The sequence below is a fragment of the Centroberyx gerrardi genome, chromosome 15 (genome assembly GCF_048128805.1).
Source record: "Centroberyx gerrardi isolate f3 chromosome 15, fCenGer3.hap1.cur.20231027, whole genome shotgun sequence".
Classification (NCBI taxonomy): Eukaryota; Metazoa; Chordata; class Actinopteri; order Beryciformes; family Berycidae; genus Centroberyx; species Centroberyx gerrardi.
This window is the reverse complement of record NC_136011.1, coordinates 17,566,207-17,587,653: the sequence shown is the minus strand read 5'-3', so window position 1 is coordinate 17,587,653 and position 21,447 is coordinate 17,566,207. Positions and strand designations below refer to the sequence as shown.

The following is a 21,447-nucleotide window of genomic DNA, read 5'->3' as shown; positions in this document are numbered from 1 at the left end:
TTTTTCCTCTTGCCGGTGACGACAGGAACTCAAGTAGCATGCGTAGTACAGCCGGGGGGCTGAGCACGTCTTTTCGAGAGGAGTTTCAGGATACAGATACCGCTAACCAGCTGCGTCAAGCTAACCAGAGACAGCCAGAGTCATACGGAAATGAGAGGATGTTGCCTTCAAAGTAAAACCGTTAAATAAGTTACCGATGTGTTCGTTTTTACAGAAAAACAAAGCAAAAAATACACCTGTGTCTATGGCATTGGGTTATATGTATGACAATGAATATGCTGTGAAAAGAACATCTTGGAAAAAAAACAACTGTATTTTCATTCAACAAAACTGTAATAATGGGACGTTGATGGCCCCAATCATTCTTGCTCTCATGCTTTTCCCTCTAACATCAAAGCTATGTTTCTACACGGATGCTCTCCCAAAATAGCACAATAGATAGCTACTATCATATTCACATCCCGTCTGTTGATAACGACAGATTCCTCCTCAAATGTACTCTTTATTTTAAACTTTGGTACTTTCACGGTCTCAATGCGGTCATCAATAACGGTTTTATTTTGAAAGTTTTTAACGGAGGTCGTAATTTTTATGCTAGCTGACTTGACACTGGTCCGCTAACTTCTGTGTGGTCATCCAACCGAAGCATGAGGTCCTTCGACTATCCTTTTTTCTGTAACCGATGAAAATGTCGTCTAACGTACCGTCAAGGGTGTGAAGATACGGTTGATACTTGATGTCTCGTGACCTTTCAGCCGTTGAAAACAGAAACGCCAGCCTTGTGTGGAACAGCTAACTCTACTTTGTATCCCTCATCTCGACCAGCGTCCTGTTACGATGTTAATAACTACCGTCGAGGGAAATTATTACTGAGATTATTAGCACAACTGAATGGCTACGGTACCAGCTGTCTGCCCTCACCTAGCGCTTGTATGCTGTTATATCGATAGCCATTTGAACTCTGCGTCGGGAATACATTTTCTCGGTGGAAATAACGTGAGCCGAGGAGACCACATCTAGTTCTCCTCCGAAGATGTCTTTTTTCAATTTTCGGAAGATATTCAAATTGGGGCCGGATAAGAAGAAGAAGCAGTACGAACATGTACATCGAGACGTGAATCCTGAGGAAATCTGGGAGATAATTGGGGAACTGGGAGATGGAGCGTTTGGGAAAGTGTACAAGGTAATATGATGGTGGCCTTTTTCAGCCCCTTCTTATTGACAGTCAGTAGCTTCGGTTGTATAGCCTATTGCATTCAGGTCATAAGCTATCTTATGAGTACAATGCAGAGGACCACTGACAGTCACATCATCTAGGCTAGTCGACCCGGTGTTATTTGAAATCTAGTGTGTTTTTGACTCAATACTGTCCTGTCTAGGATGCATATTACATCTTCCTGGTGAGCATCTTGAGGAAGACAAACGTGACCTAGTGGCTATCTTTGGTAGTAAGCTTTACCTCTTGAATGTATCTCGGGGGCATTTCCTATTTTAGATGATCAAGGTAGGCCAAGCTAGATTCTCATGTTAGTAATATGACTTTGCCATGTCATTGAGTTGGACTTGACCTCAGTCCACATTCAGGTGTTGAAAGGTGTGGCTCACTTCCACAGAGTAAACACGGCCTCACAAATGCCAAGTTGATTGTTTGAGGTGTTTGAGGATGGCTGCTCTGAAAGATCACAGGACACACAATCAGAAACAGTACAAAATCCCTCTGTGCAGAGGTCCTTATCAGTCAAATGTGTCATTTTGCAGCCTTGTAGAATCAGCCATTTGTAAACAGGGACTTTGTTTACATGGACAAGGGCAAGTAGGATGTGTGCTAATGTCATACACAGTGGCAGGTGCCCAGGTATGAATGGTATAGTGGTAAAATGATAGTTTTACCTTTCAGGCCGATGGTGTATTTGTTCACTACTTCTACTACATATAGGTCAACCAATGAGCCAGCGATGGGATTTTTTGCCTTCTGACAATTAGAACAACATAGACTAATTGTGATCTACCAGTTAAAGTTATCTTGGTGTGAATTTATCTTAGGCTGAGATCATCTTTTGAAATAGTTATCAACAAGAAGTCAAAACTTGTTCATATATGATATTTATCTGTGACAGAAGTTTAAATGTAGGCAATTTTCTCTCTCTCTTTAATTAACTTTCAGGAAATGATTGAACTGAATAGCCTAACTTGTAACCTAAAACATTGTTAGTTGAAGAATGTAGGCCTGCAGAGGTATAATGTTACACTTTGGCCCTAATTTGTGTGATGTGTAGTGTTCAACAAGTACACACTAACTTCACATGAAGCTGCATCTCTGCGTTACGTCAGGACTTTTTTATTTCAGTAATCCTTACAGAACCGCTCTCTTTCTGTGTGGTACTGTTGTTGTTGTTGCTTACTGGAACTTCAGTGATCGAATTGGCCAGAAATCTTCATTTGCTGGTTTCCAATTCTTCATTAGCTGATGAGCTAACCGTGATGAAAGCCAGAAGACACTGATGCCTTCCAAGACTAAAGTTGTAGATCGTACACCTCACAACGAATTGGCTCCTTGTGATGTTTCCACAGATGGAGGGGCGGGGAGTCGGCTTCATTAGGTCACAGTATTATCACAGACTCTTAGCATTTCATCAGTTATTTCTCGGGATTGTGATGACTGCCTCATTTGGGCGTGGTGGGCTAACAGTGGGTGAATCAGCTGTTTGGGCTGTGAAAGAAGTGAGCCCTGGCTTCACATATGTACACTCAGCATGACGGCAGTTGTACTGTGCCTTTAACTGGTGAAGAGGGTGTGAGGTTTGTGGCATGCCAGAGCTGTGTGTGAGGGCTGCTAATACTAACACAAACTGCTGATATTCTATTCACACAGCCAGTTAGTTCACATAGTTAGAGTGGGTCCGCCCATCTCATATGTGAGACAAATTATTCCACCTGACAAGTAGTGTGGCCACGCAGTACAGCCAGATTGGTGTGAGATTTAGTCAACATCTGCCATTATTATGATTGACTCCTATTCAGAGAGAAATGATTTGTACCAAGTCTTGGCAGTTTTCAATTTGGCGACATTAAAGTTCCTTTAATGATGTGGAGCATTGTTTTGGTGATGTGTGAAGAATAAACTGTCATGCATCACACACCAGTGTTGTTATGCCACCCACGGCCACTCTGATTTGACCACTGAAAGCAAAACGGCATGTAGTTTTTGATGAAGCGTGAAATGTCACATACGTAACAACTGAAGGCCATAGACTCCATTAGAATAACTCCTTGACAGTCAAAGCAAATAATAAAAACATCACCCTCTTCAGCCTGCTGTAGCGCGGTGTAGCTAATGTTGAACCGGCATTTATCTGGGTAATGGCCTAGGCTAGACAGGCGTCGGCCAGCACAAAGAGAAGGAGACGGTGTGTGTGTCAGGTCAGAAGTGTGTAAATATAGAGTCTGACACACACTGCAGTAGTTAGCACTAACACTCCCTCCCTTCTTTTTCCTTAACTCCTTGAGATTGTGTCTGTATCTATAAACATTAAGCCCAAAGCTGGGCTTAAAATAACGGCACAGCTACTTGTTTGACAGAAGAAGTGTGGCTTGAAATGTGTAATTCTTCCTATTAACCTCTTCCTCTTCCTCTTCAGCCACAGCCCACTGAGTAATAAATATTTTGAGGTGTGTGTCATCAGTGTAGATTAGCTTAACCTATTTCACTAATCAATAACTTGTTAAACCGTATGAATATTTACCCTTGTATCTAAGCTACTGCCACGGTAACTTCACATTTGTATCAGAAAGATTGAAAGGAAGTAGAGGAGAGTGAGAGGAAGGCAAGAGGAAGAGAGCCAGCAAGAGAGACCAGGACAGTTTGTTCTGAAGTAGGTCAGAAGATGATCGGTTTTCTGTTTAGTGTAAATATTTTGACTACAGATGGGTACTGTGTTATTTCTTTAGCCATTTTTCTTCCAAATATAAAACCACCTCTTATAACGTCTCTATGCAATGTATTTATAGATACATGTGACCTTTTAGGAGATTGCTTTCAGCTGCACCAGCCATAATAAAGAACCCCAGTGTTTATTGCTGTAACTCCAAAATGGCTTTGGTCTGTTCATGAAATTGTTCACGCTGATGAATGTTCTTTCACAGTAGCCGCTCTTCTGGGCTGATCTGGCCAAGTAAGCCAGGCTAATTGTTCGGTAGCCCAGCCAAACAAGATGAACAACACTCTCATTTGATACCACCACTCTCTTTGTTCAGTATCTTTCTGTTTACACGTTTCTCATTGTTGTGAGAACATGCGCCATAATTTCCTCCATTTTGTCGGTATGAATTTTGGTTTCAGGCTCAGAACAAGCAGAATGGGACGCTGGCTGCTGCCAAGGTGATTGACACCAAGACGGAGGAGGAGCTGGAGGATTACATGGTGGAGATTGACATTCTGGCCTCCTGTGACCACCACTACATCGTCAAACTGCTTGATGCCTTCTATTTTGAAGGCAAACTTTGGGTAAGTAAACTCCCAACTGAGGGAGCTGGTTTTCTCTGATGTGTTGATGTTGATTTGAAGCCAAGGAGACACAGAGGCAGTGAGCCAGTCACGCACCCAGACTCACAAACACTGATGCTGTAGGAGAAGACACTATTCACCAGGCTGATCCTCAAAGGACTCCTATACCATTCTCTTATGTAACACTGCATTGTGTCCTGCTATATTTCATACCATGCAGATTGTGAAACACACAGGTTTTCAACAGTAGGCATGTTAGCCACAGTAGTTTCTGTAACACCTTTGTCAAATAGATATGCCTCCTTTGTTGACCTTATTCCCACTCTCCCACAAATTCAAGGCAGTGACTGTGGTTTCTTCACATTGGCAACAAAAGAGTCCATTTTGGTAAATCTTATTTCTTCAGGTACTCCCAACAACGCTAAGTTTTAAACCCTTATCAAGATATGTACAGCATATGAGCAGAAAAATGGAGTCACAGTGCAGTCCGAACATTGTTAGTGGATCCCGTTCTGCGTGTGGGCAGAGGCCCCGGAGCAATTAGGTCCGAGCAGGTGGTGTCATGTGACCGTCCCTCTGCGGCCCGGCCACATCTATGGAAAGATAATGGAGTGGTTTTGGTGGCTGGAGAAAGTGCCTGTGAATAATTCAGAGCTGCATGCAGGTTGTCCCTCCGGCCCACTCTTTGAGCAGCATGATGAATGTGTAACTGCCTCCCCTTTGCATGTGTTAGGTGTTGAGTTAATGTGTAGAGTCTGGAGTGGATTTATTGTTTTGATTGTTGGTGGTGCTGTTTTTTTTGTTTTTTTTATTAAATTAAAGTTGCTGTAACTCCAAAATGGCTTTGCTCTGTTGCTAAAAATGGGAGGATTTGCCTTGCATGTATGGAGTTTAGTTTAACCTGCGATTATGATTAGCAGAGAATTGTAAATTTGTAGCTAATTGTAACACCTGTCAGAATCATAATAAGGTAAATTGAACAAACAAGCTTGCCATGTCACGATAGATTGGGATGCAGAACAGGAACAACTGCTTGGTTTCTCCCCTTTGTTTCAGTCCCTGAATGGAGGGCGGTGCTCGGTTGTAGCTTTGATTGATTTTTTTTTTCCATCATCTGATACCTCAAGCTGCTGCCTAACATGCTGGCAAAGCCAATATAAATGAACTGGCGGATGGGTACCTAATATCAGCTATTATCACTGAGGTCAGGCGCTGGTCAGTTTCACATCTCAGTAACAGTATTACCGCATGGCGTTATGTTCTTCTAATGCACCGCAGCTTCACAGGGATAATTCAAATGCATTCAATAAACTGCTGAACCCAGAGACTGTGCATTATCAGCCAACAGGTCACTGGGTTTGTGCACATCAGAAATGAATTATCTTCCATTGAAAGCCTCATAGACTTGGGTGTAAGCTTTTAGGTTTAAATCTTATTATATTATGTAGACTCTGCAATTGACAAATACATGAATAAAGTAGTAAAGCAGGTTGTTTCAGAAAACAGTTATTGACTCACTGCCTGACTGCATGAGAACATTTAGCTTCCCTTCATATCTTCCTGTAATACAAATAGTGTGGTTAGATTTGAATAGCTCCTCTAGAGGAATGGACCAGAGCCTTTTTTCAAAAACAATTTGTTTGTGGCCAGGAATCAAACTGTCTGTACTCTAGGAATCAAACTGTCTATACTACAGATCAACTGGCACATTGACCTCTTGACTTGGGAGAGGGGGAAGGGTTAAGGCCTTATCTCCTGAACATAGAGTAACACTTAACCAAAATGAGGAAGTCCTTTTCAGCAGAATGGATGAAGTCATTGCGCAACTAGCATTTACACTCTAGTCACAGGAATAAATGCTTTTTTACTATGTAAAAATTGTTATGAAATGGAAAAGAAAAGATGTGTGCATAGAGGATACTGAGTCTGACTGATTGGTTTCTGATTGATTGGCTTCTTGAAATGTCTCTTCAGCATGACAAGTGGCAAAGAATGGGGGTGCCGATGTCTGTCCAGTAAAGATCACCCAGTTCACCTATGTAACTGTGCCACAAGTCCCCCCTTTAAGCAAATTAGGCCTACATCCTGTGAGAGTAGTAAAATCAGGACTAAACTGAATTACAGTACACTATTCTCATTGTTCCACTTCCTTTATTTTCCCTTTGCAGATTCTGATTGAGTTCTGTGCGGGTGGTGCAGTGGATGCCATCATGTTGGGTAAGTCCCGCACTAACGTTTCATAGAAAGAAACAGGAAAAAGCGTACAAAGTTCTGGAGCTTTTTCATTGCTCCATCCTCGAGTGCCAGCTCTTTTTATTCCATCCAGAAACCTCCTCTGTGGGTTTCTTTCCCTCTCTGCAGTTGGAGAGGCCATTCCAAGTGTGTAATTATTGTAGCTCACATTTCAAGGAGTGGTTAGTCCACTTCTAATGCCTCAGCACTTTCTCTCTGTTATTTTGAAGCTTGAAGAAACACCTCACCACCCCTTTCTAACGTGCCACTGGCCTAACTGACACCGCTGTGTGAATCACCGAGTACAGGATGCCTGTTAATTCACTCCAGTGTTGGACGTTTATAAATCAGTAGTGCCATGAGAGTTCATGTTGGAGAATGCTGGAGGAGTCAGACCTGTTTTCTGACTCACCTATAACAAATTTCTTCCATCCTACTGGTACAGTCATGCATGCTGGCTGATGCAAGGGCGGAGTGTTCTCCTCCAGTTGCTATGGGATACCATCAGGCCATCACTTGATGTTGTTATGTCCAAATGGCCCAATCTCTGTGTTTTAAAAGTACAGCGCATAAACTATAATAAAAACATGATTTGGAATGCTAGCTCAACTGGCCAATCTATTTTCCCTACTACTTCTGTTTTTAATTTCACCTTTTGTCGATTGTGATATTTAAGTTTTTCTTTTGTCCGCTCTCTCCTTTCTCTGTGGACTGCATGGGCTGTTCTAGAGAAATGCAAAGTCTAAGCAATATAAAAAAACATACTGTACTGAAATAGTGAAGCAAATGTTAAGTTTTATGTCTTGTTTTTATGTTTCGTGTGGACCCCAGGAAGAGTATCTGTTGCATCATGAACAGCTAATGGGGATCCTAATAATAAACAAATAAAAGATGCTGACTGGAAATAATTGTGTGTGTGTGTGTGTTTACATCCACAGAGCTGGAGAGGCCTCTGACGGAGCCCCAGATCCGTGTGGTGTGTAAGCAGACTTTGGAGGCCTTGGCTTACCTCCATGAGAACAAGGTCATCCACAGAGACTTGAAAGCCGGGAACATTCTCCTCTCCTTGGATGGAGATGTGAAACTGGGTAAAAAAAAAAAAAAAAATCTCTAATCTCTGATGCTTCACAACATTTCACAAAATGTTAAGGATTATTCAACAAGGAAAAATGAGTCATATTCCAACAAAGCGCTCTTTGAGACACAAAGAATAGCATGCAGAATAATAGTTGATTCACTCTCTCACAGTTGATTTCCCTCTTAACTAGAGTCCTTGGTAGCCACTCTGAACCTTCCTGCAGGGCCAACACTAATAGGCTTAAAAAGCTAATTAGTAAAGTCAACTGTGGATGTCTTTGCCATGAGTGCTCCGGCAACCAGCTGAGCTATGTGTCTTTAGGGATAATGGTGACATGTACTGCACTGTATTTACATACAATACAATTGGAGTGAAAGATGTGGTGTTGTGCAGAGTCAAATCCAAAACGGTGGTTATAAAACAAATTGTTCTAGACACATAACTGATGTAGCCAGTGAGGATTGTTACTGTATTTTGCAAACTCCACTCATGTAACTTTGAATTGGCAACATAATATTCCAGGAGTTAAAAGTATTCATGTGCGTGTTACTGCTGTGGCATCCGTAGCTGCTGTTTCCTTGATGATTCATGTTATGTAGGCAGAAGGTCATGATGGAGCCTGGCATAGCAATAATTAGCAAGCAGTCAGCAGGGACTTAATAATATGTCTCTCTTTGCCTCTCACGTGTACATGAGTGCTACGAGATAAAAGAGTGCAGGCTCAAATAATCGCACAGGTAACACAGCTGCCGGGAGTGATGATGGATTCTAAGAGCATTATAAAGAGGATATTGAGGCTTTTCTGTTCAGTCACGGAGTTCATATTTAAAAGCTTAGAGCAGGCTAGTTCAGACAGAAGTTTCCTGTAGCTGTGTCGTTCTGGTGGAGATGTGCTATAGGCGATCTTATTGACCTGATTGTGTGACACAGAAGTGTTGATTATACCATTTAATTTGAATAATTGAGAACCTCAATTTCTGTTCACTTTCAGCTGACTTCGGGGTCTCTGCTAAAAATACCAAGACATTACAGAGAAGAGATTCTTTCATCGGCACTCCATATTGGTGAGTCATGCAGCCTGGATCAAAGAGTGTTTTTACCCCTTTCCATTTCATAATCGTTTGAGGGTGTCCCACAGCCAGAGGGTGATCATTTTTCTCTTTGGTGTCACAAGAGCTGTGATGGAATGAAGGGTAAAGGAAAAGCCTCTTTCAGCGTGTTAAATGCACTTGAGTGTTCGGTGACCTCAGCTCCAAATAGTGAATAGGCTTTCTCTCTTTCAAATTCCACACAAACATGCACACACACAGTATTTCATTGTCATGTTTTTGCCCCGAAATACAAGGGAAAAGAGAATTTCCCTTCGGAGAGTGATACAGTATCACAAAATACTCCTGAATGGACACATCCGCATGCAGTCCAAACTTTGCTTAATGCTAATTACCAGCATTACCAGCCTACTGACTTGTCTCCTCATTGTGCAGGATGGCACCGGAGGTGGTAATGTGCGAAACCTCCAAGGATCGTCCGTATGACTTCAAGGCCGACATCTGGTCCCTTGGGGTCACCCTGATCGAGTTGGCGCAGATCGAGCCGCCGAACCACGAGATGAATCCCATGAGAGTGCTGCTAAAAATAGCCAAGTCCGAGCCGCCCACACTCATGCACCCCTCTCGCTGGTGAGATGATTATGGCTAGAGGGGTGACACTGAAATGTTTAAGGATGGGTGGCAATGATTTCTTAACTGTTTAATGTGAGACAGGATGGTGAATTGCAAATGCGTAGCGGAATGGCCAAAGGGGGAAAGAGTAATATGAAGCTCATTTCATGGAAACAGGAGCCAGGAATCAGGCAGACTGTGTTTTATATCCAACTCAATTCTTTTTTCATTCTTGGCAGGTCACCAGAATTCAATGACTTTCTACGGAAGGCACTAGATAAGAATGTGGACAATAGGTGGGGCACATTACAGCTGCTACAGGTGAGCTACCCTACTCCATTCACTCCCTCCTGACTTCTCACTTTTACACAGTGTACTACCATTTACACACGCCCCTGTGCTCTTTTAGAAGAGCTTATAACACATTGAGATAAAAGTTCTGAATGTGCCATATTTCAAAGAGTGTCATGTTCTGTGTAACTAATTTTCATCATATCTGATTTAACCCAATTGTAAATGAAGGACAGAGATTTTATTTTTCACTTTGATCCCTTGTGTCCCTGTCCATCCATACAGCATCCTTTTGTCAGCCGTGTAGCTAATAGCAAACCTCTCAGAGAGCTGATCGCTGAGGCCAAAGCTGAAGTCACAGAGGAGATTGAAGAAGGCAAAGAGGAGGAGGAGGAGGAAGAGGCAGATGTACCTCCGGTATGTAGTTTTAGTGGTATATAATATGCATACTAGGTTGAGATTCAACCAAAAATTGCCCTGTTCACAAAATGATGTACAACAGTCAATGTTGCAATGAATCAGTCAAACTTGAATTATCCTTACGAAAGACAGTGCTGTGACATTTCCTATCACTTATTGTGGTTTTCATGTTTTTCTCCCTGTTGGGGCAGGCGGTTCCTGGGCACAAGCGGGCGCCGTCAGATGCCAGTGTGGCCAGCTCAGAGGATGACAAAGTTCCCCCAGCTGCCTCCACTCTGGAGTCTGTTACAGAGAAGACGGAGGTCGAGCCTGCTGAGGACAGGACCAGTGATAAGCTCTCTGATGAAGGATTGGGCACAAGCGAGGTGGACAAGGCTGAAGAGGAGAAACTCAATGAGGTGTCTGATGCCAGTAATGAAGACCTGGCCACTGGGCTGATAGAGCCCCCCAAGGACTTTATCTCAGAGGATTCTACAGAGCCTAAGCCAGAAGACGGACAGGCTGAAGAGATTTCTGCTGGGCCTGTGGTATCACAACCAGAAGACTCTTTAGATACAGTTGATGCCCAAGAACCTGCGGCAGTTAGTCAAGAAACGGAGGAGGAACAGAGGGAGACGCAAGAAAAGAAAACAGAAGATGAACCTCCCCAAGTAATAGCAGGAGAAACAGAGCCAGTGAGAGAAGGGGAGGAAGAGGAAAAAGAAGCCGGCACAGAAGAATGTGATGCGACTCTTCAGCCTGCTGAATCCGCAGAATCAGGAGAGCAACCTGAACGTGTACCAGAAGAACCAGATTCCATATCAGGAGACGTAGCACAGGCAGAAGAAGAGAGCAAGGGACCTGCCGAGATGCCTCCACTGGAAGTGACAGAGGACAGAGAGCCACACACAGATGATGGCACAGACATAAATACGAAAACAGAAACTAAGTCAAACCCAGAGTCAAATATAATGGATACAAACATAAATGGAGTCACAGACAGCTCCACTGAGGTTTTGGTAGAGAAAGAGACAATAGAGAGTGAACCCAGTGGGACGACAGAAGAGAAGCCAGAGGACGACGCCCCAGAAGAAACGGAGCAGGCTGCACAAGAGAAGCAGGCCAAAGAGGAGGTTCAACTAGAGGAACAATCAGGAACTGAATCCACAAACGGAGTCCACGAAGAAGCCAAAGACACCTCTGAGGATTTGGAGGCAGTGGCCCTTTCTAAGGCTGTCCCTCACAAGGAAGAGGAAGAGCAGGCTACTCATGAAGAAGAAAGCTCTTCCCAAGATGCTGTCTCTGTCCCAGAGAGTGAAACGGAGTCAGAAACCAAGACGGAGCAGGGAAGTCCTGCCATGAGGGTCAAGCCAGATCTGGAAAAGGACTCAGACTCTGGAAGCAGTTCTGCTGCTGATAGCAACAGCCTTGACCTCAATCTGTCCATTTCCAGCTTCCTGTCCAAGAGCAAAGAAGGGGGCTCTGTGTCTGTGCAGGTAATATAATCCATTCCTCACGTACAAGCTCAGTTGTTGAATTTCAACACAAATTAATTTGATAGTTAGAAAATAAATTGATCACCAGTGGAACCCTCAACCCAAAGTCTTCAGTCTTCTTTTTTTTTTTTTTTTTTTTTTTTCTCAGGACACAAAACGTCAGAAGAAGACTCTGAAGAAAACACGCAAGTTCATGGTGGATGGTGTGGAGGTCAGCGTAACCACATCAAAGATAGTGACAGATAACGACACCAAGAATGAGGAGATGAGGTTCTTGAGGTAAGCCTGTCCCTGGTCTGTTTGCTAGGCCTAAATGTGGGACATGACCTATTTTACAGGCCTGCCTTAAATAGTTCCTGTTCACTTCGCAACTCCCACAGCTTTTTACAAATGCCAGATAGATTATCTACTGTGATGAATGCTGCTTAATGTTACTGTCATGTTCCCTTTTAAAGACACTAGAAATACTCCCCTGACTCTTTCAAGTGCTGTCTGTTTATCATCTGAGTTAACGTAGAGTTAACATATATCAATTTAACAACCACTGATTCAGAAGCGATGTGATCAGGATTACCAAAGTAGGAAAAGAGTAATCTCCCATTAGAAACAAATGGGTATTGCATATCAGAAAAAACATTATGAAAGACACAATAAAATCACATCTTGGAGAAGCAAAATAACATGTATATGAGAAAAATTCATATTGTATAAAAGAAAAATTATGGATTTTGAGATATGTTGGGACCCTGATTACATTGTTGCTGTGTTGTTCTCAGGCGCCAGGAGCTGAGGGAGCTGCGCCTCCTGCAGAAGGAGGAGCAGAGGGCACAGCAGCAGCTCAGCAACAAGCTGCAGCAGCAGAGAGAACAGATCTACCGCCGCTTCGAACAGGAGACCGCTGTGAGTCAGTCGGGGACAGGATGTGTTGGGTCGCCAACTCCTAGGAAACAAGCTGATTCATCTCGAGGTTGATTTGAAATCTGATAGAGGGAGTTAAATGAAGGGTATAGCCAAAACACCTCTTGGGTAGTAAGGTTTCTTGAGATATAAATGCGCTAAATCTTTATCTATCGTTCATCATCTCTGCTCTGAAGAGCCATCCCTGTCTTATCAGTGATATGTGGTAATCATGGAAAATTTCCTTTGAGTCTTATTGTCTTGAGAAAGTCAGCCATGATGAAAGGACACCATATGGTTATCTTCCTATTGATTTTCCCACCCTCTTAAGCTGTAAAGGCCTGACACAAACTCAACGGTGTCGATCTATATTAATGTACTACGATACTTTCACGGTCATCACTTGTTGATAGGCTTATGCCACTATCTGTTGACTGTGTTCATGCAGGGTAAGAAGCGTCAGTACGACCTAGAAGTCGAGAACCTGGAAAAGAAGCAGAAGCAGACCATTGAGCGCCTGGAACAGGACCACACCAACCGGCTCCGGGACGAGGCCAAACGCATCAAGGCGGACCAAGACAAGGAGCTCTCCAAGTTCCAAAACATGCTGAAGAACCGGAAGAAAGAGGTAAAGCTTTGCATGAAAGATTCTGCATGGAAGTGCCTTTCCTGGGTGGATTAGATCCTTGCTGGTGGAGGTTAGGACTGCTTGTCATATACGAGCTATTTAATGGTACAAGTGTTTAACAACTTGCCCAGTGGCATGCTCAGCTATGACAGAATATGTCATATTAATCCTATGGATTTTTTTTTGGCTCGCTATTCTGCCTTGTATGTGTGCAATGATAGTAACTGACAGGCTGTGCTATCTTGCTCCTAGATGCTGCTAGCTCCATGTTGTTGTATCCATTATTCATCTGCCCTGAGGCTTCCAGTTGCTTCTTAAGCAAGACTGTGCTACTGAGTCTATTTGTTATTTTTAGCGAACCGCTTAGTAAAAGTTAAATCTCGGCGAAAGCATAAAACCTTATAATGATGGTGTGCTTGGCTTATGATGTGTAATATTTGCTGTGTTTTTCATAGACACTATCATAGACACCATCTTGGGCTCTTAATTTTGCTTTGCAGCCTGTTTGCTTTCTCAATGTTTTGGGTGCTTCCAGTTTGTGCATTTCTCTTTTTGTGGCTTTTTTCACGGCAGCAACTGCGTACGGCATTACATTGTGCATTATGATGCCTGGGTAGCTGTTTGGCTGCTTAGAGTATATTATCACTATGTTTGGAAATACTATCGTAGTCGGTGCAGGCTGGCTTAAACTGGTTGCTTCAGCTCTCTCAGCTATGTAATACTGTATGTTGTTGTTGTGTAGCTGCAAAAATCGAAGTTTACGCCAGTTGATAAAGTGTATATTTTGTATAGTTTTTATTATTTTGTAATGATATATTTTAGTAGAAATGTATTTCAAATTCGTACAACTTGTTATTGTTCATGTAACTAACCCTGTTTCCTGTATGAGTGTGTGAGGTGACTTTGGTCATGGGATGGCCAACTTTTGGAGATTTTTCGATGTGATTTTGGGTTCAGATAGGGAAATAATAATAGCCTGGTATCAGAGTAACTGATATGGAATAGTCTTCAACAAGTAACAAGACGTCATGCATTTTATGTTTGATATATGTCGCTTAACCCTAATCTGCATTCTGTGGATTAATTTAATAATAAATTGAGTTCTTCTGAGCAGTCTGCTAGTCAGGACTGTTAAACATTCAGTCGTCTTAGTTGCCAGTTAACAGATGATTCCAACTCAGTTACTGTACTCTTAAAATTCATAAGGCCAAATAATCATCTTAATTGCTGTGGGACTTAATTGAATGAAAGGTAAGATAAGGGGGGCTGTTTTGAGACTAATATCTCTTTCCATGTAAGTTAAAGCTGTTTCTCTTGACATCAAACTCCTGACATGACTCTAACCCATGTAATTCAAACAGGCACTTCTGAAGTGCTCTGAAAGGCTTCTAATCAAAAGACTGAGTACTTTCATCAAACCCAGCCTGTGGGAATTGAGCATGCTGACTTTTAATCAGATTGTGGCTTTGGGATGCAGTATCTCTCCTCTCAAACTGGGCCTTGCATGCCTTTCTACTATTGTTGGCCATCTTTTATAGCTTTTCAGAAACAAAAACAAAACTACAACAACCAGTGTCTGCACACTTACTGTAGGTGAAACAGGAAGTTGGACAGTCACCCAAACACATGAGAAAAGAGCTCATGAAACGCTTAAAGGAGGACCTATCGCTCCTCAAGAGTGCAGAGGTAAACCATCACTCTCTGTCCCACTCTCTTTCTCTCTCTCTTACTTTCTCCCTTTTCACACTCCCATATGTCCTCACACACACACACATATTATCTTAGTTCCCATTGTAGATATCTGTACTCAAAGCCCTCTCCAAAAAATATTTTCCAATGCATCTTTTATAAATAAGATATCAGTCATCTTTTCTTTGCAAGATAACTGTTTGACTATTAACACTCCATTAAAATAAAGTAGCATGGAAAGTAGCTTAACAAAACTCTGTTCTTCTACAAGCTGGATTAAATTCAAGTGCCGGAGGTCTGAGCCTCTCTCAAGCATGAGGAGATGAGAAGATCTTTAATAACTAATTCATTGACTTCCTCCTAACATTTACCTGGAGCTGTGCTGTGCGCCTTACACTCACCGATACTCTGAAAGGAGAAAAGGGCCATCTCTTACATAACTCAGGAAGAATCAGTGTGTGTGTGTGTGTGTGCGCGTGTGCGTGTGCGTGTGTGTGTGTGTGTGAGAGAGATCCTCAGCCTGCTGTGTGCTGTCTGTCCCTGATCAGGGCGAGTGCGCTGTGTGCTCTCCTCCGCAGGCAGTGGCCCAGGTTATGATACAGTCTTTTCAGTTGTCCTCATGCGCGCTCTTCAACGCTCAGATGCAGGATGTAAGTCCCCCAACCCCTCTCTCTCTCTGTCTCTGGCCCATACTTATAGATGTGTGCGGTGTCTCTACATAGTGACAGGATAGTTTGTGATGGTTCAGCTTTACTTTGAGAATGGCACATGTAAGCATGGGCGGTGTTGTTTTTTGGAGTGTTGTTGTCACTGTGTTCGTGCAGTGGTTCTCTCCTCCTCTCCTGCTCAGTATTTCCCTCCACCAAATCACAAATGTTCTATACCTGGTGTGTGTTTTTATACAGTATTACACCTTTTACATCAGACTAGATGGAGGCTAGGAGTGAGCATGTACAATGCTCTTGCCCAGACATGGTGTAGTTGTCTGTATCTGTAATCCTCCTTTCTCTGGAACCATGTTTTCTTCTGTCAGCCTTGGTCCAAATTCTGACTGAATCTTCTCTCATATTTCTCCCTCGCAGGGGAGTTGAAGGATGTACAATTCTTAAAGCAACTTTGCATTGTGCATTACTTTCTTATGGATAGTTTATCTCAATTTAACTGACTTGCTTAGGATCCAACATTACAGAATATGACCTAGGTTTTTCTGATGAGATGAGCAAATTGTGTATAATCATTGTATATAATCGACTTTGAAATGTGCAAATAACTGCAGTATGTGCAATTTGTCACCAGTTGGGTATTGTAACCCAAAAGGGTAAATCAGTGATTAAATCATTTGTTTCCATTATGTAGAAAACTTAACAAAGAAAAGAAAAGATTTAAATAACGCAGGCACATAGCGTAATGAGTCATGCATAATGTAGGTTGTACTCCAACGCTGTGATTGTCAATGTAGATGTTGTCTTACATGAAACTATGAATCTAAATCTCTGCTGAACTGTTAACTTTTCTCTTTCTCTCTCCATCTCCATTGTGGATCGTTGCCATCCATGATCTCTGACTGTCTCCTCTTCTTGATTCCAGTTGATGCTGTGATATCTAGTGCAGTGCTCTCTATTGTACTGAACTTGAGTAGTGGATGACTTGATAAGATTTATATGTATTCATTTCAGGCAGTTTCTCTACTTGTGACACATTGTACTTTGACATTTCTACAAGCTTCCTCTGTCTTTCCCTCTCTTTCTCTCTGCTCTTGGCTGTCCTGGTCTCTCTACCTGTACTGTATGGCTCCTTCTCACTGCTCTTCCTCCTTCTGGCTCCTCAGGAGCAGGAGTTTCTGCAGAAGCAGCAGCAGGAGCTGGACGGAGCTCTGAAGAAGATCATCCAGCAGCATAAACTCGAGATTGCCACTATCGAGAGAGACTGCCTCAACCACAAGCAGCAGCTGATGCGAGGTAGGGGACGGAGAAAGGCCTGCTAACAGCTTGGCAGATGAGATTAGATATGAGAGGATGCTCACAACAGAAGCCTATTAAACTTACACTAGATACAATGTGATCTCCTTAAGGTAAGGTATGTCATGGAAACTTATTGTGCTTCCCAACAGTGTGCAAATAATGACTGTGACATACAGACAAGTAAGAACACGGAGATGCCCTTTGAGGAGACGTGTTACAGCTTGTTGAACATGCTGACGATATTTCCTGTTTGTTTTAGTCATCACTAGAATGCTTTTTTCACGCCGCTCTTCACTATCTAACATGCATGTGCATGTCTGCTAACTTCCACATTGGCTTTTTGTGTGTGTGTGTGTGTGTGTGTTTTGTAGCTCGAGAAGCGGCCATGTGGGAGTTGGAGGAGCGCCATCTGCAGGAGAAGCACCAGCAACTAAAGCAGCAGCTGAAAGACCAGTACTTCATGCAGAGACACCAGCTGCTCAAGAGGCATGAGAAGGTAAGGGCTTCGACATTGGTAAACATACTTTATTAATCTATAATATGTTTTATAGGATTATTGAAATGGCTTTAATGAAATCACCTTGCTGAACAGTACTGTGTGTGCACGTGTGTACGTATGTGCCTATTTCTCTCTTTGTGTGTGTGTGCCTGAATGTGTGCATTTCATAGGAGATGGAGCAGATGCAGCGCTACAACCAGCGGTTGATAGAGGAGATGAAGAACAGACAGACCCAGGAGAGAGGTCGTCTGCCCAAGATCCAGCGCAGCGAGGCCAAGACCCGCATGGCCATGTTCAAGAAGAGCCTCCGCATCACTGCTGCAGCTGGCACCCCAGAGCAGGAGAGGGAGAGGATAAAACAGGTGACGGCCCTGTGCATGCATACTATTTTTTTTTTTTATACCATACTGTTTTACAGTTTCCAGTTGTCATATTCAGGGAAAGGAGACTGAACACGTTGCTTCACACTGACACTTTCACACCAGTATTCTGCTATTGGTCACGGAGCAGTTTCATTGGGTGCACCTTGATTATAATTTTTGAGAAAGGAGAGAGAGTTTCTCTTTCACTTTTGTCACCCACATTCTCCAACCAGCGACTTTCAAGTCGCCTCTTCTGTAGCCTGAACACCCTCAAGATGTTGCTGCAATTCATTTGTATTTACTTCTGCATCTTGAGTCTGAATGCGACACAAACCTTGAAGGGAATCTTGACAACTTACTGTGCAGCGGCTGGTCAAACCAGGCTCTGAGGCAATGCATTCTGCCAGTATATACAAAACAGAAAGATGTGAAAAATAGACACTGAAAAGTATGATTTTGTTATCAAAATAATTTTAGTATTTCTCAGAAATTCACCACTCCATGACCAAGTCCATCATATGTCCTAGCACCAGTCTCAGTCACCCTGTGATGAGTGCCAGCGCTGCCTCTAGCACATGCAGACCACATTTCAAAATAAGACCGCGGACCAAACAAACCCAATAAATAGCCTTGTATGGTGCAGCCATATGGGTTTGAATTTGGGAACAAGAACACAGAGAATTCCAATGGTCTCTTTTATTTTGTCTATGTGGTCCAGTTCGCTTCCCAGGAAGACAAGAGGCAGAAGAATGAGAGGCTGCACCAACACCAGAAACATGAGAACCAGATGAGGGATCTGCAGCTGCAGTGTGACTCGAACATCAGGGAGCTGCAGCAGCTACAGGTGAGGCCACAACACACACACACAGACACACAGACACACACACACACACACACGTTCTCCATACCTCCTACACACACATTCCTCATATATTTTAGATTACATTTAGCATTTAGCTTATGCTCTTATCCAAAATGACATACAAGAAATTCAAGAGTAGAATAAACTTAAATTCCTTAGATTGCATAAATTGCAACCAACCAGTAAGGAGTGGAGGGGTTAGGGCCGCGTCTGTGACTATAGAATGACCATGTACAGTAAGAGAAAAGTGCTAGGAAAATTAATAAAATGAGAGCTAAGGAGAGACAGAAGGCATTTCAGTGCAGTTTGAGTGAGTAAAGGAGGTATGATCCAGTAATCCAATGTACTAATCCAGAAATGACTGTGCTCATCATTCCCATATGTGCTTTATATAAACCCATGCTGTCTTTCAGAATGAGAAATGCCACCTGCTGATTGAACACGAGACCCAGAAGCTGAAGGAGCTGGATGAGGAGCACAGCCAAGAGATAAAGGAGTGGAGAGAGAAACTAAGGCCCAGGAAGAAGGTATCCTTGACATCCTTGTACTGCTTTACTCAAAAGAATTAATGTCTCTTGCACCAAGTCCCTCTACACTCGCACCATGATTCATATCTCGAAAACAAGGCCAAATGATGTCATTCACTTGGAATACGAATGTGGTAGCAGATTTTTTTTCTTTCATATATTTTTCCTGATTGAAAAACCTGTGTCATGTACAAACACATCTTCTTCCAACTCTTAGTTGTATGTATCTGCTGCCCCCTGCAGGCGCTGGAGGAGGAGTTCACACGGAAGCTCCAGGAGCAGGAGGTCTTCTTCAGGATGAGTGGTGAATCCGAATGCCTTAACCCCACCACCCAGAGTCGAGTCTCCAGATTTTACCCCATCCCAAACATGCACAACTCAGGCTTATAGCCTTCTGTGAGTCTGTACAACAGAACAGACGCACACAACAAACATGGCTGTGCTCATAGACTCTCCCTGAAGTGGGCAACATTTTTATGACCGTCACTGATAAATTTAAACATGTAAATGTCTGCACTGCTTTGGTTCCACCATTGGTGAGTGTGACGTGCCTAACGCAAATACACACACACACACACATATACAGACACATGCATAGACACACCATCCCCTCACTTTATCACTCTTCTCTCAGCTTGTTGGGAAATGTCCAAAGGACAGTGTGCACTTTTCTGAGCATGTTCAAATTTTAAAAAAATCTGCAGTAGGTAGCTAAGGCAAATCATGCTTATCAAATGGATTATAAGCACAGCCTGCTACAGTATGAATGATCTCCAGTGCCTAATAAGTTCTATGTATTTTTTTTTCCATCTGTTTCTTAAGGCTTGCAGTAAATACAGTGTCCCCTGAATGTTTTGCACTTAGCATTTCTGCCCATAATTTTAATCATTTCACATGAGCTGGTGCTTGAGCGAACTCTTAGCTCTTGTTTGGCTGCATATTGAGGCGGAGCTATCGCAGGGGAGAGGTAGTGATGAGTCGGGGGACTCCGATAAAGTCTGTAGTTATAGGGCTTTCTTCTGGTTATGTAGTCTTATGTGCCCAGTGTCTAATGTTGTCATGGGGGTCAAAATTCATAACAGCACCCTAGTGGAATCATAAGGCTCCGTGTTAAAATCAAATGGAATGTATTGTCTTGTAAATGATGCGCTGAGTAAAATGTTAATTGTATGTACGTATGAAGTGAAGTTAGATACTGTGCTGATTATAAATTGAGGATTTTACAATCTCTAGAGTTGAATGGAGGAAAAAAAAATCTATTGCTTTAGTACCTTATTCTATTTAAATGCTATACCCCACAACACACATTCCCCTGTATAATTTCACATAGGAGTGACTTGTTACTTCTATTTGTTAGAGAGTGACTAAATACTCAATTACTTTTTTATATATGAAATCACTTTACCTTTTTGGAGTTATTTTGAACAGTGTTCACATGAATGAATGCTTTTTTGAGACATGTTTTCATAAGAAGTATGAACACAAGCTTATACTAAAGGAATGTAAAGCTGTTGATTTGCACTGTTTTGCCACATGAGCTGAAATATGCAGTAGTATACTGTCATGTACTTTTGACAGTGAGGAGGAATGCTCAGATTTCCTCTTTCAAGTCACCTTCTTCTCACCCAAGCCTATTCGAACTCCAGACTGACTGAATCGTTTAAACATTTTGCATGCTTTCTTTTTTTTTACTTACAATTTTACCTTTGGTTTCAAATATGCCCTTAGTATTTTATGACTACATTTAGTTTTCTAAACATGTATTCATGATATATCAATGCTGTAGTCACTCTTTCAATGACCGTTTGCTCTTTTTGAGACCTGTGGTGTATGAAAGGTATAATATTGTATCGGTAAGTCTTTAAGTGTATGAACCCCGCTGTGTGAGAATGTGTCCTTTTGCTGTATTTCATGATCAGAACAAAGTACTGATGGCTCACAAAGAGACCTATTTCAAGAGGAAGTTACATGACTAGTTTATTTTGCCACTACATATCATCAGTGCATGTCATCATTTCTGTATGCTAGGTTCTGAGTATGCTGACGTTAACTAGCACTAGGTGAAATCTGTTTTCTCACAAAGCTATGACAAAATGTCTTGAATGCTGGATTTTTATTGGGGTTATTGGAAACTGTGTCTATGAATTACACCATACACCCCATAGATTTCAAATCTTTTATTATTTTGTTATGTTGTAACATTTTCATGTGTTGATAAATTGTCATTCTACCACATTGAATACTCTTATATGCATTTTTGATGTCAGATCAAATGTATTTAAGGTGTCTTTATAAATGGACATTTTTGTTGTAAATAAAATATTAACTGTTTATTTGCCATTTAAACTGTCTTGAAACATC

At 42.2% G+C, this 21,447-nt stretch overlaps 1 protein-coding gene across 4 annotated transcripts; it reads left to right on the top strand.

The window, feature by feature from the left end:
* Window positions 1–627: 627 nt before the first annotated feature.
* On the top strand, window positions 628–21,404 carry slka (STE20-like kinase a). Of its 4 annotated transcripts, XM_071922055.2 has the most exons (20): window positions 628–1,183; window positions 4,340–4,504; window positions 6,673–6,721; window positions 7,675–7,824; window positions 8,806–8,878; window positions 9,299–9,493; window positions 9,715–9,796; window positions 10,052–10,183; window positions 10,378–11,661; window positions 11,810–11,940; window positions 12,438–12,561; window positions 13,007–13,186; window positions 14,780–14,872; window positions 15,424–15,525; window positions 16,704–16,833; window positions 17,208–17,332; window positions 17,506–17,697; window positions 18,416–18,541; window positions 18,973–19,086; window positions 19,330–21,404. In XM_071922055.2, the coding sequence occupies exons 1-20, from the start codon at window positions 1,034–1,036 to the stop codon at window positions 19,474–19,476; spliced, it is 3,744 nt and encodes a 1,247-aa protein (XP_071778156.2). In that variant the 5' UTR covers window positions 628–1,033; the 3' UTR covers window positions 19,477–21,404. The 4 variants fall into 4 exon arrangements, with proteins under 4 accessions (XP_071778156.2, XP_078144976.1, XP_071778157.2 ...); XM_078288850.1 differs by lacking the exon at window positions 14,780–14,872 and having other exon boundaries at window positions 15,454–15,525; XM_071922056.2 differs by lacking the exon at window positions 15,424–15,525.
* Window positions 21,405–21,447: the final 43 nt, after the last annotated feature.